Source organism: Hyposmocoma kahamanoa, unplaced genomic scaffold (assembly GCF_003589595.1).
Source record: "Hyposmocoma kahamanoa isolate Upper Pololo Valley unplaced genomic scaffold, ASM358959v1 76, whole genome shotgun sequence".
In the NCBI taxonomy this organism is placed as follows: Eukaryota; Metazoa; Arthropoda; class Insecta; order Lepidoptera; family Cosmopterigidae; genus Hyposmocoma; species Hyposmocoma kahamanoa.
Window position 1 is genome coordinate 502,118 of NW_020653900.1, and position 19,958 is coordinate 522,075.

Below are 19,958 nucleotides of genomic sequence, written 5' to 3' on the forward strand. Positions count from 1 at the left end.
CCACGTCATCAAAAACACTGGGTCACACAATACACGGGATGTCGCCATCCTTCTTTGAGGTCAATTGTGTTAACTACCATACCTTAATTGACTTCAATTCTCACATTACTATTTAATTAACTACCACACGGGGTATTATCATTAAACTTAAGCAATAAAAATCACTCCTGTACAAAATTCCAAACAACTCGATCCCAAACAACGTTCTCGTAATCTGACCTTCCTATAGCCGTAATTTTGATGGTACATTCAACAACGGATGGTCACTCGTGCTTAACGAGCCATAGCATACACCACGTTGTTGCTTACTAATAAAGGTCCTTACCGTAATCACTTCGTTGGGTACCATCCTAACCTAACGGTAATAGTAGCCTTCATTACCATATCTGTAACCATTACCAAGTAACTTTACTCACAGTAAGGGATCTGTGACCAAGAAAGAAAAGGGAATGCTTCAAATTGGGCGTGTAGGATGGATGGTTAAAAAATAAATGGCGCAAATGTGGGGAGAGGTAGACCTCAACGTACATATCTCGATCAGATTGAGGATGTCCTTGAGAAATGCCAAGTTTAATTAGCAAGAATAAACGGGTATGTAATGTATGAAGAGACTGGTGTGAGTAGGGGAAACGAAAGCGTTTTGTCAGGAGCGAAGTAAAGGTGCATGATCTTTGTCTAACCAAGTAGAAGAAAGATCTCCTGGTATATGTGTCTATTCCACATGTCTGTCCATGGAACTGGATGCAGCTTTACTGTAGTAGTTCAGAGAAGTGGTAGACGATGGAGTGATTTTACCTAGGAAGAGCTTGTACATCCAAACCTTCACAATGTCCATATAGTGGACTACCTGTGAGAACGTAGAAGTTTGAAATAATCTTTTAATAACTATAGCCATTTCACGTTTTACGTGAAGAGAAGAAATCCCAACCAATTTAATATTGTTTTTATATTTAAAGCCATGTCTTTGTTTTAGTACAATTTTGTACTAAAATCGTAACACCTATGGAGGCACCTATGTATTAACATATATATACATATTCTTTTGGTAGTTTATAATGAAGTAGCCACTTCTTTATAAAACCTTGAATCTTGTTGATAGAGACAACTTAATTATTCTTATTTTCATTATATAATTTTGTGACGAAAGTATTCTCATTAGTGTCATTGACCGAATATGTCATGAGAGAAGGTTTCTTTTATCATAAAAATATAAAAAAATTAGTCACGCTAACTGGTCAAATTAAAGAACTCCCTGTGCTATGGGTAAAAGAGTAACGAAATTAACCTCCTGGTGCACTACCCAGAACACCTAGACCTGAATCAATTTATAAATGTTTGTGTAAATTGTGGGCTACAGAAGTAGTGTCCATAAAGATTAGAATAATCTTATTTATTTGTAGAGGTTACTTATAAAATCTTTAAAATCATTACTGTTCTTCTGTGGAGAATTTCTGGGACATAATAGAGGCTTCTGTAGCATTACCTTAACAAATTTAGAATAAGAAACTTTATCCAGTGTGCGTCCTACACAAAACCAGTATTTGTATGTCAGAGAGCAGTTAAAAATTCAAGTCTTAAGTTACCAGGCTTGTATTGATTACGAAATATTTTAGCTTATATTATTATTAACAAGGTCACACCAAAGTCGTGGATGAAAAGATGACGTCATTCGATCTAGGTCCTTGATGTGGTGACATTGAACTAACAGTCCAAATTTCAAACAAAGGCACTCTAGTATGACGTAATAATTCTAATGCGGGATTTTCAATCTATTTATGGGATTTTTTTGATGCAGCACTCAAAAGATGAGCTTTGAAGTGTATTGCATAAGACACTTTTATAACGAGTTGCGTTAATCGTTACTTTATCTACTTAGAAAGAAAAGGAAGGTAAAGGAAGGAAATAACACCACAGAAGAAAAGGAAAACAATTACGAATAAAAATGGATACATATAAAGATAGTTTTTGAGATGCCAAGTGCTTAGGGTCATTAACTCAGCGTTTGCTAGATTTACTATCGTCCATGCTTCCAATGATCACCTGGCAACAATTTTCTTGAATTAAACATCACATTCTAGATGTCGCTATTACTGTTAATTGTTAGATGTTCGCCACACCTGCAATTTCCTACAATTTCACAGCAAAAATTCATAGCAATATTCAATATTCACCCGCGTCAACGATAACGCAAATCAGTTCGACTAGATCGCAACAATCATTATCAACGAATGTGCTTTCCCACGCACGCGCAAAGTGTTACGGATATGAATTAAACATCTTGCACGTCCGTAGGGAGAAATCTGCGCAAACGCTCGTGTTATTTTGATTATTTACACACTCTGTGAGTGGTTCTGGTAAAGTGGCAATTAGGTGGTGAAATGTACGACATATGTTTCGATAGACAGGCGAATATCAAACAGAACGAGTTTTCTGAAGTTTCACAATGTTCCAAATTTGGATCTCTTTGACTCTGTGCAATCGTAAAAAGGTAGCATTTTATACATCATCGACAATACCGTTCTTCTTGATATCTACATATGTGAACTTGAGAATCCTATAATGCAACTGCTCCAATGTATTTGCGGTCCATCACTGTTCCACTGTGTAAGGTGGCAGCACTTCCCTGGACGAACTCTTTCACATGGAACTTTACTGCTACTAGATTAGAGTTTAATTTGGCATATAGTCAGTTCACGGTGTCCAAACATTATTTGGGATACTGTGATTCGAAATTTCAAATATTCCCTTTACAACCACTTTTTCTCCTATCCTATATATCCCATACCAATCGGCGAGGTTACTTAAATGTGTACAGTGAACTCGTCCAATGATCTCAAAACAGGCAACAAAGTATAGCGGATCTGTTGCACTGAATTTTGTCATGGTTATGTTGAAATTTAAAAATTTCCACGCACGATTTCCTCCCACGGTTTGCTTCATCCTTGACTGAGCGTCCATCAGCGTAATATTTTAGCAATTTTTACGCTATTTTATGTTGTAAAGTAGCTTTCGTATTCGTATTTCCCTCATGGATTTATTAATTTAATATAATATAATTAAGCATGACTATCATACTTGCTTGGCAGCCTTATAATTTCGCTGGATCATTATGGGATTTTTGCGTTCATACGAACGAAATTTGTTCATATTTTGGACATTAACTAAATGATATTTATTTGACGCGATCTGAAAAAGCATATTTTTAGTGGTGTTTTGTCAGTTTTTTGTTTTGAAACTCGGACTCAGAATTTCGTCATTTGTCGACGGAATTTGTCAAATTGATTAAACGTTACTATTAATTTTTAATGCAGATTCTCCTGAGGAGAATGAGTAAGAAATTCTAGCAGTGACTCTTTGTAAATACTTATTGGTTTACATATTTATCATCTACAATGTTTCTTTCAAATATCATTGATCGAGACAACCTGGAAGAGCTTAAATTTTATTTCATCTTTTTACTCATTACGCAGAAGTTGTATAGTAATAATCTTTTGTGTAAAGATTTTGAATATCAGCAGAAACCAGTTATACATATAAGTACTTTACCCCTTAAATGAATTTCTGACTTTATGAAGACGTCTGCCAAGAAATTATACATTCAACTCGATAGCAAGCATTATAGTGTTTACCATCGATACAATAATATTATACGTCATCAAACTGTGGAAATAGCTGACATAATCTTCCTCCTATAAATAAAACTGCCTCTGTGGCCGAACGGTTACCATGCTGGTCTACCACGCCGAGGTCCCGGGTTCGATTACCGGTGTGGGAGAAATATTTATATGGCCCACATTTATTTATCTCGTAAGTTTGTGTGTAATTTCTGGTTGCCTATGTGTGTCTGTGGCACCCGCTTTACAGGATTTCTCTAGTGCGGGGCTATGACTGTGAGCGTTATTTATTTATTAAACCAATATAGAGGTTTCTCGGCCACTGTCCTGGGGTGGCCGTTGGAACTGTCACGCTCTGTACTCTACTTGTATATGAATAAGAAACAACTTTTGAAACTTAAGGCGTGTTGTAGTTGGAATTCCAGTCTAAAGTTACTCGAGTATCAGGTTAACAGGTTGTACATGTAATGCTTGGTCTCATAACAACTTTTCTTTGAACTCTGACAATCTATCATTTAAAGTGCATGGGCATAGAATAATTTGAAAGACGTGTAGGAAACTTATTTATTTATAGAGATGTTTTCCTTTTTCGAAATAGTTTGCAAAACTGCAATGTAAAACTGTATCAAAAATCAAAGAGCGGTTACACACGGCGATTTTTAGCTGCGATGCAAACACGATGCAGTTGCGATGCAGTCGCTAATTGTCTACACAGGCACGCGACTTTAAGCAGCAATGCAAACGCGATGCAGACGCGATATAAACGCGATACAAACGCGATGCACGTCTTAAATGAATGAACAAATTTATTTATTTCGTGTATTTATTAATTTCACTTTTAAATCATTCTCCTCACATGTAACGTTGCAAGCTGGTTTACGTTAGAAGAAGGAGAATAGAATTATATTCCAAGAAGGAGAAAATTTTGAATAATCTCCGGAAGCACCCGAAGGCTGCCGGATCGGTATACTAAGATAACAGCAGCTTTGCGATTTAAAACTCTGAGTGGCACTGCAACTGTTATGAAGAGGCGTGCAGCTTACCAACAGGCACACGACTTGTTCGTCCCGTCAATTGATATTTAAAAAAAAACTTTCAGGTGTATTACTATTGGTCACTTTATAATTCCCTGTCGTGCTCTACTGTCAGTTGGCCTTATGAGTCGATAAAACCTCAAATGGCTTTCGTTGATTCCGTATAAAAGTGAAAACAATCGCTTTGGAAAAAATACTATATAGAAAAATTGAGTATATACACTGATTAACTAATCAGTGTATAAACTAAAAATTTTCATTATAGAAGACAAACACAAACTTACCTCGAAATTTTAGAAGAAAACCGCTGTATTCAATACTTTTACAATTGTATATGCCAATTTTTTTTTTTTATGTTAACTGAACAAAATACAACATGTATAGTGTACGTATATACATTTTTGAAATGGTTTTAACTTCGTTTGTAAAACGTAAATTCTGAAACAAAGCCAATGTTCTGACGAACAGTTTATTACAAGAATGTAACATAGTGGGGTGTACTTTAATGCCACAGCTCAACAATTTCTAGCGACTACATCGAAGTTGTAACTCAGTAAGTCGTCGTCACACGGCGCGTTTGTGCGACTGACCGATTTATCATTCACTTCCACTTCAAGTTTCATTAATTCATTTACGGTCTAGTTTTTTTAAACATAACCTGGTGGTGCGCGATTACGTTAAATTCAAATTCTTAACCGAGCTCAAGTCATGTCAAGTGTTACGAAAACGGGGACGACTTAAGAAAACGGCACCTCAACCAGCGAGAATACTGCTTAAGAAACGCGGTCGGGCCGGCCGAAGAAAACCATTCAACAATCCTTTCTGTCTCTTCGTTGGGACGCCTGTCAGAGACAAAGGGGGAGGCTGTAACAACCACAACTTTAACTCGCCATTAGTTCCGTCGCGTCACCGCTAGATGGCATTAGTACTCTGAAACGCGCTATCGTTTTGTTAACCCAATAGTATAAGTCATCTCATTTGTTTTGAATTGTTAATGTCTCCAGTAGCGCCCTGAGCCGAGATCCGTGCCCACTTGGGCGCCCTCAGGCCCGCTACTTAGCTTTAAGTTTATTTTAGGGGTTATGAGCCTTCAGCTCGCCCTTCTTCTCCGGTGGCGCAGTAAAGGCCATCTGCAAAATATCCTTCATAAAAAAAAAGAATTGTTAATGGAGCAGAGGTCCGTGCCCACTTGGGCGCCCTCAGGCCCGCTACTAGCTTTAAGTGTATGTTACGGGTTTTGAGCCTTCAGTTCGCCCTTTTCTTCCGGTGGCGCAGTCAAGGCCATCAGCAAAAAACTGCAGTGTTCTTTAAAAAAATAATTGTTAACGCTTTCTACCGCTATAGCATATTGTGTACTCGTGTCTCGTATAATAATAATAACTTTATTGGTACCCATTACAAATACTATACAAATAATTAGTTATTGATTGATTGATCCCGACCCCACATAATGATTTAACCTGTATTAGCGGATAGTACTGTTGCTGCCACGGCGGGTAAGCATCAATCGTATATTTAACAACAAATGGCTTACGAGTAAATTAAAAGTACGATAAAACTGTTCACCCAGAAAAGAATAAAATATAAGAAAGATAGGAAATGAAACTATTTTTCCGGATTTAAATCGCGTATATTTGTTTTTTCAAACAAACCGACGTTTCGGGCCCTTTACAGGTCCCATGGTCACAGTTAACCGTGACCATGGGACGACATGGGACATTACTAAGGGTGGTAAACTAGGCGATGAAAGACTCTTGTGTTCGGTTTTTTTCATCAACGACAGTTTACTGTTTTCGCCAATTATCATAATTGTAAATGAATTATAATTGGACATTCATAAAACGTTGCTTAAAGGTTATGTATGTATGTGTTAATAATAAACTAATACCATTTTACACTATAGGTGCGCTTCTTTTTTTTTAATAATAAATATTGCACAGAAAAAAGCTCCGAATACATTAAATAAAAGGAAAACACAAACAAAAGGTACTACTTATTTCTTTAAGAAATTTCTTCCAGCAAACCTAAATACAAGACAAGATAATTGTAAAAACGGGCTTACGTGCACAAATCCAAAATTATAAGATAAAGATACTCGTAACTGGAACCTAACGAGAGAGCGACAGGGTTTGTCCTGAGACCTGAGAAAGCTGAAACGCTCTTTCAGATACTCGGGAGATGAAGGGTTACGAAGAATATTGTAGAGAACAGAGACGATATGCAAATTCCTGCGGAGACGAATGAGAAGCCACTCGATTGCGATAGTGTGAGATTCGGTCAAATTTACGTAGGCCAAAGATAAACCTAATACACGGATTCCTTCTTTTTTTGACTTTCTTCCTTCTGTTTGTGACTTAAATAAAACGTCAGTCTTGAAATCAAACACGATTAGGACATGGTTTGACGTAAGGGACTTTTGTTGTTAGGCTTTAAACGATTATCTCTAGTTACAGGCGTCTTACAACACAAATACTTTTTATTCTTTACACGCTCCACGATCGCGAATTAGTTCACCCGATTATCGGTTTAATATAATAACATAATTCGTTTATTTGCTTGAAACACCATGTAACAGAAGACGTAACAAAAATAGTGCTTTACAATCCTGGGGGTATACTCTCGACCTCCGTCCGATATCCGTCCGAAACAATATTTGACCAAATGAAAAGACGCGTGATGCAAATGAAGCTTCATGCTGGATACTTGTCTTTTAATTTTGTCGAATATTACTTATCTGACAGTAATTGTTTCGGACGGATGTTGGACGGAGATCGAGAGTAGCCCCCCTGTTCCGCTTATACGAGGCATGTTTTTTTTAAATATTTTTTTGAAATAAGAAAAAAAAGCTATTTGTAACAGTTTTAACATTACTTCCAAGCCTGTACTTTAATCCATTTTGAATTGACTTCAAAAAAGGGGTTCTCAATTTGACTGTATATAACCGACTTCAAAAAAAGGAAGAGGTTCTTAATTCGACTGTATTTTTTTGTGTGTATGTTACCCGATAACTCTGTGAATCGATTTTGTTGATTTTTTTTTTATTGGAAAGAGGGTATTGTAAAACGCAGGCCGTCACTCAAACATTGTATACATACTAGTGGGGAATGCAAATACGGATTACCTGTGAATCGGGTTACGAAAACGGATTTTGCGACGAATCCGGATTTTTTGGATTTTTCGGAAAACTAAGGACTTCATAAATTTGCGATTTCAAAAAATTTTACGTATGTGCTTAGAAATAATGTAGCATTTTTCTCTGAAATAAAGAAGATCTTTAAAATTAGAAATTAAATGGTGTCAATTATTTTATTGCACTTACAAGGGTTTAAAAATCCGGATTAGATTTTAAAATCCGGAAAAATTTTAAAAAAATCGTAAAAATCCGGATTTATTAATTACGGATTGGATAAGGTAGTGTTAAAATATGTAAATGTTTTATAATTATTATTAACACAAAGATCGATCCGGCATGCCGTGTCTGACGCTCTCCCAACTAAGCTACGAAACGAACCAACAGACCTTAAAAATTTTTCTATGTGTTTGTTGCATAACTTTATTTTTTTTTCTTCTCAGTGTGTAGTTTTCCGTGAACCGTTTTATTAAACTAAATCACGTCTCCATTAGAATGGTTCTGCCAGTTGGCAAGGCGACAAACAAAATTGTTACATAGTACGTGGGACCGCGTGGCTGTCGTGTTAAGTAATAAATTATTTAACTAATAGTTAATCTTATCACGATCTTACCGATGGACGTACTGACGTTACATAACCGATAAATGCAAGACGTAGCGTGATTTGATTAGTGATGTCTCGTTTGAAACTGACTTTAATTTTAATTGTATTCTGTGTAATAACCGGAGATCATAATAATTAATTAATTAATGTTGAATTGTTTCTACCCGGATCATATTCTGGTTCTTGTTGTACACTTCGCAAATTGTCTACCAGATGCAAGACGTCCATTTTTCAGAAAGTTTCTTTTGCAGAATATCTCTTTTTCACAATGTCTCTTCCCCAAAAAAAATCCCTTTTTTCCCAATTTACATTGACTCCTGGTAGTCTTAAACAGAAGTGAGAAAAATCACAAAAAAGAACTATGTTGTGAATGAATTAAAAAAGTGATTGTATTGCATTTATTTTCGAGATTTACCCCTTTTTACTAATCAGGGAAAAGATCTTTAGACATCCAAGCTACTGGAAATCTTTTAGAAGCAGTAGAGCTCCTCGTGGGGGGATTTGTCCAGGGAAATACGGCCACCTTATCTATTCTTGCCGCCAAGCAGTAATGTGAGCATTACTGCGTTCTGGTTTTGAAAGGTAAAGCTCAACTCACACTGGCGCAGAGTCGAAGCGTCGCGACGCGTCATGTTTTTCGTCAATTGCATATTCATCTCTATTTTCCCATTATTAAGGTAATATCTGTTATGCAAATACTACGACACGCGACTTTGCGCCAGTGTGAGTTGAGCCCGGGTGCTGGTGAAGTTACAGGCAGATCAGATCTTTGTGATTTAAGGACTTGTTCGTTCCATCACTTGATATCATAAAAAATACACATACAGTTATACTCCGAACTCAGACTCCGAAACTGTCATGGAAGTATACTCAGTCCAACTATTTATTTAACTTTTGACAGCTCGAATTGTAGTCCATCAGTGATGCCTAATGCGTTTCCGACTCGATTTTCTATAATCGATTTTATTTATGAAGAAGTTTTAATCGGGAATGTGAGCGGATTCAAAAAAGAAGTATATTGTTGTCTGATTGGGGTCGTGATGTTGCTTTTGACAATTTGTGTACTCAAGAATTAATAATTTATGTTAATTAGTATACAGGTGATGATTCCCGTTCATATGGAGGAGAATCCGACGGTTCATCATAATAATAAATAAGAATTTATTGTAATTATTTATAATTTATTTCATTTTATTATAATTTATTGGACAGGTATTTATAGACTTGAATAATCTTCGTTACATAATCTGTTGGCTCGATAAATATCGGAGCTAAAGAGCACGTCACTTCACTAAAATTAAAAAATAAGAGTCCAGGAAGTAGCGCATTTTTTGTCTATGGTTGTATGCCAATAATTACGGAACTTCGAAGGCATGCATACATTGTTCATCTTGTCAGCTTGGAGTTTTAAATTTCGCAATTTGTTAAAGTTTATCATCATCTTGTTAGGCTAAAAACAGTCGTTTTTAGACTAGCAACAATGTAAACTTTCCCTGAATCGCGATGCCGTGATTCTGACAATTTTAATATCACCTGCGTGATTGGGAGGAATTACCGTTATTAACTTCTTTGAACGCTTTTTAAAAGTATCCGGTTTCGATTAAGAACACGTCTGTCAGATTTCGGAGAAAAGCGTCCGCTTTTTGCCAGTATCTAACGCTGTTGTTAGGTTTCTTAAAATCTTGTTTATGAAAGTTCCAATATGGTTTATATATTATATACATATATAAGAAACCAAATATGGTTTATCTGCCTTTACATCGCTCAATTTCGTGTGTATTACAGTGTCTAACTGCCAAAGTATCAAAATTATGCAATCAGCAATATCATCATCATACACAGCTTGATTTCACCCTCTGCTCGGTATAGGCCTCTTGAAGTTTGTGCCATCCACTATGGTCTCGTGCTAGCTGACGCCCCGCGACGCATAGTATGTCGTCGACCCACCTTGCAACAGGGCGCTCGACGCTTCTTTTGCCCATCCTCGGCCATCAATCAGTCGATGTGTTGCTCCATCTGTAATCACCTTGCCTTGCTAGGTGTCTCGCCCAGCCCCATTAGAGTTCCATGATCCGAGTTCCAGCATCATGGACTTTCGTCCGTCGTCGGATTTCAACGTTCGGAACTCAGTCTACAAGGCTGATGCCGAGCATGGCGCGCACCAGGGCCCTCAGCAATAAGAATAATGAAAAGTATTATTATTAAAGATACACAATTTTATTGTACTCAAATGAATCAGTTCGAATGTATTTGAATCTTTTAATTGTATTAATAAGAAACCAATCAGCCATTCATGGAATCCGATATTGTACATAAATGAAACTGAATACAATAGCACAATTAATCTGCAATTGAAATGCAAAGTACCCACAACCTCTAACGTAATCAATTGCTTTTTGTTGCAGATTTTCTTCTGAACGTGAGAAGAAAGATCCGTTGTCAACTATCCAATAACAATGGACGAACACACAGTGTTTTGAAATTAGAAAATCGAATAAAAAGCGCCATATTTACGATGTGACATAACGCCATCTAGCGGTGAGACCGTGAACTGCTTAGTGAAAGTGTTTACTTGGTGTCGGTATCGGTACATCTGCTTTAACAACAATGAAGTTAAATTTATTCAAACGGTCGATGATTTTCGCGACCTTCTTCGGGTCATGTTTGTGCATAGCGTTAATAGTTGCGTCTCTTGGGACGACGCAATGGATTGAGGCGAGAGCGAAAAGGACATCAAATCCTCTCGAATCCGAGGGTAGAATCAGCTTTGGATTGTTCGAGGGACACAAAGAGCTGAACGTCGGATACGGATGGAGGAATCGCAACTTCAGTGGTGGGTATTTTTTCCTTTGTTTTAAACACACTACATTTTTTTAAACAACCCAACTAAAACTACAAAATACTTTCGAAAATTATTCACAAGTTGAAATACATCCCTCGAATAGAAATGTCAAACCTCTTCGAAAAAAAGTCACACGTAGACAATCAACATTGCATCATAACCGCGTGTCACACTGTTAAAACATAACCAGAGACTAACTAAGTTACGTTAGACGAAGTTGCAAAACTGCATGATACAAGATTCTAAACGACGTATGCCATAATGTATCTATTATGTTTCATAAGCCAACTATTCTAGATAACGAAATCGTTATCCAGCATGAAATCATGATCAATACATTTTATATGCATGGCTGCTGGCCTTACACACAAAATTCGAAATGAAATTTTTATTCCGGACCTAATAATAATTTTTTCAAAGACTCCAACTTTTCGGACGCTTTGTAGATCTCATGGTCTTTTTTTATAATATTAAGTGACGGGACGAATAAGTCGTGCGCCTGATGATAAGCTACACGCCTGTCCATAACAGTTGCAGTGCCGTTCAGAGCTTTAATTCCCTGAAGTGCACTGCCACTGTGCTCGACAACCTGAGACAAGTTGGCAAGTCCCAGTGCCTGTAATTTCACTAGCACCCTTAACTCCGAATTCTGTCACAAGGAGCTTTACTACTAGAATACTGTCACGTTCGGGCTGGGATTTTGTACTGGATTTTTTTTGTATGGTCAAGACAGATATAATTGTTGCATACGTAGTTGGGTGGATCATCTATTTAATGTAAAACAGTGTCCTTATTTTTTTAAAATCATAAAATGAACAAAGGCCGGTTTTGAAACTTGATAATCGAATCAGATTGTTTATAATTACTACAGTTTATTAAAATGTTTAAAATTCCAAAATAATTAATTTAAAAAATGTCGTGACCCAGTAGTCAAAACATAGATGTCGTACAAATTCCACCTGTCCCCAAGGCATACAGAACAATGAAACGACGATGTTGTCTAAGATTTTTCCTCCATTTGTCTGTATATGTAGTATCGGTAATGTGTTTTAATACACATGCATTCTAAATCTGGATTTGCGAGAGCTTTGATTTAGTTTTCAGTAAAAAAAACACAGAATAGTTGTCCCCTTTTTAACAACAAAGCGCATTGTCGCCTGGGTCACAACAAAGATAGTACCTATTATAATTTTGGAAGCACAGACTGGCACAGACAAATAATACTTTGACAGTTATTTGAATAACTGTCGCATCTACCATACAGCGGCCAGGATGTTCCCATTGAAACCAAGCAGGTTTAACACCCCCCCGCAATGTGAACATCCTGTTGACAATAACAAAGTGAACACACACTTAAATTATACATATTTTTTTTTTTTTTTTTTTTTAATATATAATAGACACACGCTTGGCCACAATCTCACCTGATGTTAAGCGACGATGTGACCGACGATGGGACGCGTTTGCCTAAAAAATGCCTATTCACTCTAGCCTTGAATAGCCCCAAATTGTACTTTTCGGGAAATACATATGCCGGTAGAGCATTCCATTCCTTTGCCGTACGCATCAGAAAGGAGGAGGCAAAGCGCTTAGTGCGAATAGGTGGAATATCAACGACATAAGAATGGAGTGCTCCGGACCTTCTAGTCGACCGAAGGAGGAACGGTGAGGGCGGAACCAAATTGAAAAGTTCCTGCGCACACTCCCCGAAATGTATCCGATAGAAAACCGACAAGCAGGCTACTTTTCTGCGATGATCGAGATTTTGGAGCTTCGACTCCACAAGAGGATTATTGTTAATAAGTCTCTTTGCTTTACGCTCCACCGAGTCCAAGGCAGCTAACTGGTATTGGGCAGAGCCGTCCCAAAGGTGGCAGCAGTACTCCATACAGGATCGAACTTGTGCTTTATACAGATTTAAAAGCTGTTCAGGTGTGAAGTACCGCCTGACCTTGAAAAGTATGCCTAGTTTTCTGGCAGCAGTTTTTGCCAAGCACTCGATGTATCGCCCAAAGTTGAGGTTGGATGATAAGTCCAGACCAAGTAGCTCAAGGTGGTCCCTTATCGGCACGGATACACCTCGGAAAGTCGGAGTAAGGTGTAGGGGACTCCGTTTTAATGAGAAAAGACACGCCTGTGTTTTAGCCGCATTAAATCTGACCCTGTTAGCATCTCCCCAGTCGGAAGCAGCTTTCAGACTCAGGTTCAACCGGGTGACCATCGCCTCTCGCTTACACCGGATCTCTTCACTGTTGTCTCGGGCGTCTGGCACATAACTCACCGCCACTGTGCTGTCGTCTGCGTACCCAAAGATACCGGGCATCAGCAGCAGGTCGTTGATATGCAGCAAGAATAGAGTGGCGGAGAGGACAGATCCCTGAGGTACACCGGCATTTATACCATGAGGAGCAGACGAGTAACCATCTACAACTACACGGATTGACCTATCCTTCAGAAAATCGCCTATCCATGTGCAAAAGCCAACAGGAATTCCGTAAGCTGGAAGCTTGTTTAACAGGCTATCATGCCAAACCCTATCAAAGGCCTTTGATATGTCGAGAGACACGGCAAGCGATTCACCGCGTTTCTCGACAGCCTCGCTCCATAAATGTGTGGCGTACGCAAGAAGATCCCCAGTAGATCGTCCACGGCGGAAACCATATTGTCGATCACTGAGGAGATCGTTATCTTCGAGGTATCCAAGGAGACGGCTGTTCAATACACGCTCCATAGTCTTACAGAGTATGGAGGTGATTGCGATAGGTCGATAATTAGATGGGTCGGCATGGCTACCTTTCTTAGGTACAGGCTGTACATTTGCAAGCTTCCAGGATTTCGGGACTTGTCCAGAACTCATAGAGAGGCGATACAGGCGAGTCAACACCGGAGACAACTCGGGTGCACAGTTCCGCAGGACAATCGCTGGGACTCCGTCAGGGCCACTGGCTTTGTTGACGTCTAATTTGCGTAAAGCTTTCAACACCTCTTTTTGACGGATAGTGATTTCGGGCATTTCCGAGTCACATCGAGGTAGTGTAGGTGGTGTTTGCAAAGTAGCGTCAAGACGGGAGTTGGAAGCAAAAAGAGAAACAAAAAGATTTGCTTTCTCTTCAGCGGTATGAGCCAGCGATCCGTCATCTCTCATTAAAGGCGGAAGGGATGACCTGCAGAAATTCGCTTCGACCGATTTAGCGAGTGACCAGAATGCTTTACTCCCTGATGGGTATGAAGCTAACCTGACCCCAATACGACTAATATGGCCGAAGCGAGCTTTCCGTATCGCTTTTTTGCAGGATCTAGCGGCTTTATTAAAGGCTTTCTTCAGACGGAGGGTTTCCGGTGCTTTGCGATCTCGAGCATCAGCCCAAGCCTGGTACGCAGATTGCTTTAGCGTTTCCGCAGAAGCACACTCAGCGTTAAACCAAGGGCGAGCTTTGCCGCTGGAGGAGACTTCGAAATACGGAATAAAGTATTCCATAGCCCGAATAATCACCTCAGAGACGGCAGACGCGCAGCACGTCGGATCGTCAGAAGAGAAGCACAGCTGCCGCCAGGGATAAGATGCAAAGAAATGCCGCATCGCATCCCAATCTGCTGACTTGTATCGCCACATCCTCCTAGTACTTCCCGTACTGAGATCGGGCGGGGAGTAGACAGATACAGATTTCACCAGACAGTGATCGGATGTCCCTAGTGGGGATGAGACCGATACTTGGTAGCGGTCTGGATCGGTTGTCAGCAGAAGATCCAGGCAATTGGCAGTGTGGTCGTCAACGTCCGGTACCCTGGTAGCGCAACTCACCAGCTGGGTGAGGTCTAGCGATAGAGCACATGCCCGCGCCTCTCTTCCAGCGTGGTCGGTTTTTTGGTATGGGAACAACCATTCCTGGTGATGGGCATTAAAGTCCCCCAAAAAGACAAGTTGTGCTTTAGGATACCGTTGTTGGACTGTTTCCGCCGAGCTGCAGAGATGGTTGAACAACCTAGTCGTCTCCGGGTCTCCAGAATGCGACCGATACACACTGGCGTAGACAATTTGTTCCAGTCCAGTGTCTACCAGAACCCACATTACAGAGAGATCGGGGTCTTCAAGGTCACGGAGACGTTTAGAGCAGATGTCATCACGAGCGTAAACGCAGGTACCAGCGCGCTGCTTAAATTTGTGCTCCAGAATGTAACCTGGGTAATGCAGATACGCCGTGTCCGAAGGACATCTAATTTGGGTCTCCGTGAGGAAGAGCATGTGAGGCCTTTCAGTCTCAAGATGGTGGTGGACAGATGAGAGATTGGAGTGCAGACCTCGGATGTTCGAGAGGTGCACTTTAAGTGAAAGGACGTGCATCCGCTGTTTAGCCTTCCTCAATTTTCTTGACCTTTTCATATTAGGGTTAGAGTGAATGGGGAGAGCGAAGGCAGTTGTACGAGACACTACTACTGAAAGTCATGCGGCACATACCCTATATGGTACGCCGATGGGAAACTAGACTGGAGCGCGCGGGGACGCCCGAACCCCCCCGGGAGTATAAAACACTGCACACCAATAAACATTGAATATAAAAATATCAACCTGTATATACACCTACCTATGACTAACTTACACACCCTATATACATACAACAAAACCTTAACCTAAACTTAATAAGTGTGCACATTTGGTGTGCTTTAGTTTCGGCAACGGTTTTGTGAAAATGTCCGCAATCATGTCTTGTGTGGGTATGTATTTCAGGTGAAGATTATGTAATATAAGTGAGTCGCGGATGAAGTGGTGTTTAATGTCAATATGTTTGGTGCGTGCATGATAAGTGTTATTGTGTGCTAATTTGATAGAACTTTGATTGTCAGTGTGTATGATGATGGGTTGTGGAGTGACGGCGAATACTTCGGTTATGAACGATTTGAGGTAAATAGCCTCCTTGCAAGCCTCCGCCAGAGCCATGTACTCGGCTTCTGTCGTGGAAAGCGCCACTGTACGCTGCTTGCGAGCTTCCCATGATATAGGGGTACCGTTCAATAAAAATACAAAACCGGTGTATGAACGTCGGTCCACAAGATTGTTTCCATAGTCGGCATCAACATAACACACGGGTTGGAACTGACCTGATGGTTTAAAATGTAGTCGGTGATCCTTGGTGCCTTTAAGGTACCGAAGAACACGCTTAGCGGCCTTCCAGTGTACCCCCCCGTAATGTGCATTGAACTGCGAGAGGTAAGAGACTGTGTGAGCAATATCTGGTCTCGTAGAAATGGCAATGTACATTAGTGAGCCGATAAGTTCCTGGTACGGGACTTCTTCTTCTTCTTCCTTTGTAGGCAGCGTTAGTTTGATGCCAGGTTCCAAAGGAGTTGTCACCGAAATTGCATCTGTCATGCCGAACTTATGAATTAATTTTTCAATGTATTTGGTTTGGTCGAGAGTTATTTCTTCGGTAGTTTGTATAACTCTCATCCCCAGGCAGTCCTTGAGGATACCAAGATCCTTAACTATAAATTGCTCCTTGAGCTTATTTTTAAAAACATTCTTCATGATGTCATTTGTACAGACAATGAAGAAGTCGTCAACAAACACAGCAACTACGAGGATATCATTACCATCTCGTCTGTAGTAAATACAGTGCTCATTTGTTGCTTGGTTTAAGCTGAGTTTGTGCATAGCTTCGCACACTTTGATGTTCCATTGTCGTGGAGCTTGTTTAAGACCGTATAAAGCCTTTTTAAGTAGGCATACTTTGCCCTTTGGGTCGGTAGAGAAGCCTTCTGGTTGTTCCATGTAAATTTCCTCATTTAGGTCACCATTCAGGAACGCGGTTTCGACGTCGAGATGTTCTACTTGCAGCTTATGTTTAGCAGCAAATGCCAGTAGAACTCGGACTGACGACAGTCTAGCGACCGGAGAAAAAGTTTCACCATAGTCCACTCCAGCTACTTGGGTGAAACCTTTGGCAACTAATCTGGCTTTGTATTTGGTGACTTGTCCACTTGTGTCCTTTTTGATTTTGAACACCCATTTACATTTCGTAGTTTTCCTGTTCACTGGTCTATCGACAAGAACCCATGTCCCGTGTTTTAATAACGAGTCATGTTCAGCCTGCATTGCTTCTACCCACTTTTCCTCTTGAGGATGACCTGTAACTTCAGCGTAAGTCTCCGGTTCGAGATCTGAAGTCATGTAAAGCTTTTGTTCTCCATATTTTTCGGGGGGATTCCTGATTCGGGTTGGATACCTTCTTTCAGGTTCAGGTGAGGGCTCTACGATGAGTTCAGGTTCGGGAACATCTTGTGAGGATGTTACAGGTCCTTCTAATAAAGGTGACGGCTCCGGGGTCACAGGTTGTGGTTGAAGCTGTGGCTGTGGTGACGGGCCTGGTTCATCATCGAGTGGAACATGAAACTGTATTAAAGGTGTCTGTGGACATGAATGGGATTCAACACAAGTGTGAGGAACAGTTTCAAAGGTTTTGTCCTCTAGGAAGACAACATCTCTAGCGAATATTATTGTGCGCGGATTGTGGGGATCTAGGAGTCGGTAGCCTTTGGTCTCAGTTGAGTAACCTGTGAACACACATGATTGTGTTTTTGGTTCAAGTTTACTTCTTTTTTCTTTTGGCAAAAAAACGTGGGCCTGGCAGCCAAAAACCTTCAGATGAGAAAGATTGACTTTGTTTCCGGTCCATAGTTCTTCTGGAATCTTGTTCTTCAAGGACTGAGAAGGCATACGGTTCTTTAGGTATATAGCCGTATTTACCGCTTCACCCCAGTAAGCTAATGGTAGCTTCGCGTCTTGGAGCATTGTTCTGGCTTTTTCGATAATGGTTCGATTTGCGCGTTCGGATACTCCATTCTATTGTGGAGTGTACGGTATTGTGGTTTGATGCACGATACCGTTCTCCTTAAGAAACGTAGACATGTCCTTGTTGACATATTCGCGACCATTATCTGAGCGCAGAACTTTTATTCGTTCTCCAGTTTGATTCTCTATAAAATGCTTAAACTCTATAAATTTTGTAAAAACTTCGGCTTTAGATTTTAAAAGATATCCAAACGTTTTGCGACTAAAGTCGTCTGTAAAAGTTAATAGATAAAGGGCTCCGCCCCACGAGTGCGTACTCATCGGTCCGCATAAGTCCGAGTGAATTAATTGTAGGACTTTACTCGAACTACTTTTTGAGTTTGGGAAAGGTTTCTTTGCTAGTTTGCCTTGTATGCAAGGAATACACTTATCATTGTAATTCCCACTAAAATCTACGCCGATATTTTTATTTTTCAAAATACGCAAACTTTTTGCATTCGGATGACCGAGACGCCTATGCCAGAGCAATGCAGGCTCCTTGGCATGTGTGTACGTAGCATGCGAACTATTTTGTACGTCAAGCTTGTACATGCCTTTGTGGTTTGAGGCTGTGGCGATGACAGTATTTGTCATGTGACAGTCATCACTTTTAAGTATTTTTGCGCCGTTAGTTGTAAATAATACATCGTAACCCTTTTTAACTAAAGTCCTTACGGACAAAAGATTTGTAGCTAAGCCAGGAACGTATAAGACGTCACTAATTTTATGTACGTCGTCGGAAATATGTATATTTACCGTACCTTTGCCATGGCTGAGAAGCTTCTCCTTGTTGGCAACTGTAATAGAAGTAACATGAGACGATATTGACTCAAACCAATCTTTCCTATTGCTCATGTGAGAACTCGCACCCGAGTCTATGAACCAATCTTGTGAACCTGTGGAAGGAGCGTTAGTGAAACAAGATGAAAGTGTAATATGTGATGTATAATTTGAAATACACGTTGCCGAAACTTTCTTGTTTTTTATTCTACATTCACTCACAACATGCCCTAACTTTTTACAATACGAATAAAACAGTTTTTTCTTTTGTACGTTTTTCTTAACATGTAGAGCAGTAGGCTCATTTGGTTTATGTACATTAGTACTTGTAGAGGCGCGTACAACACTAGACGAGTCCTCTTTTAGGAGAGCAGCAACAACATTTTCTGATGTGATCTTCGTGTTGGAGTGTTCAAGCGCCATGACTAGTGGCTGGTAACGCTCCGGAAGGCCAGTGAGCATAATTATGGCAAGAAACTCGTCGTCCATTGCGGCGTTTATGCTCTGTAGCTCTTGCTGTGTTGCTAACGCCATGTTCACGTACTCTTGCATGTTTCCTCTAAATTCGTTGGCTAAGAGCTTTTTCATTAGCCCTAGTCTGCGTGACAAGCCACTGTCAGCATACGCCTTTTTAAGGGAGTCAAAGGTTTGTTTAGCAGTTTTAGCTGACCTTATTACGGGATAGACGGATTCGTCGCAGGATAAGCAAATCTTCGCCCGTGCTTTGGCATCCTTTCGCTTGGCGAGAGGGTCAGCTAGGTCGACATCTGCTATTACAACGTCCCATAGGTCTAGGTCAGTAAGGAGACACTCTATACTGAAAACCCAGGTGTTGAAATTTTTCCCGGTCAGCTTGCTAATGGTGGCTGACGATTGTAGTGCCGGTAGGCTTACCGATGGAGTATTTTTATTTTCCATAGCACTTTTTTTTGCAACCAAAAAAAAAGTTAACCCATAACCTATTATAATTTTGGAAGCACAGACTGGCACAGACAAATAATACTTTGACAGTTATTTGAATAACTGTCGCATCTACCATACAGCGGCCAGGATGTTCCCATTGAAACCAAGCAGGTTTAACAGTACCAACTAAGTGAAAGTGAGATGGACTGTCTATAGCTAAGTCGA

At 40.0% G+C, this 19,958-nt stretch overlaps 1 protein-coding gene across 4 annotated transcripts in view; it reads left to right on the forward strand.

Annotated features, from left to right (window-relative positions):
- LOC113232382 overlaps positions 1–19,958 on the forward strand; it is a 69,625-nt gene that overhangs the window by 16,650 nt on the left and 33,017 nt on the right. The window contains exons 1-2 of one of the 4 annotated variants that reach the window (XM_026467080.1): positions 5,443–5,543; positions 10,788–11,215. In XM_026467080.1, the coding sequence (XP_026322865.1) occupies positions 10,990–11,215 (226 nt within the window). In that variant the 5' untranslated portion in view covers positions 5,443–5,543; positions 10,788–10,989. Of the gene's footprint in view, positions 1–5,442; positions 5,544–5,829; positions 6,145–10,207; positions 10,575–10,787; positions 11,216–19,958 lie in introns of those variants that run through there. The other 3 variants (XM_026467079.1, XM_026467077.1, XM_026467076.1) reach the window with 3 other exon arrangements.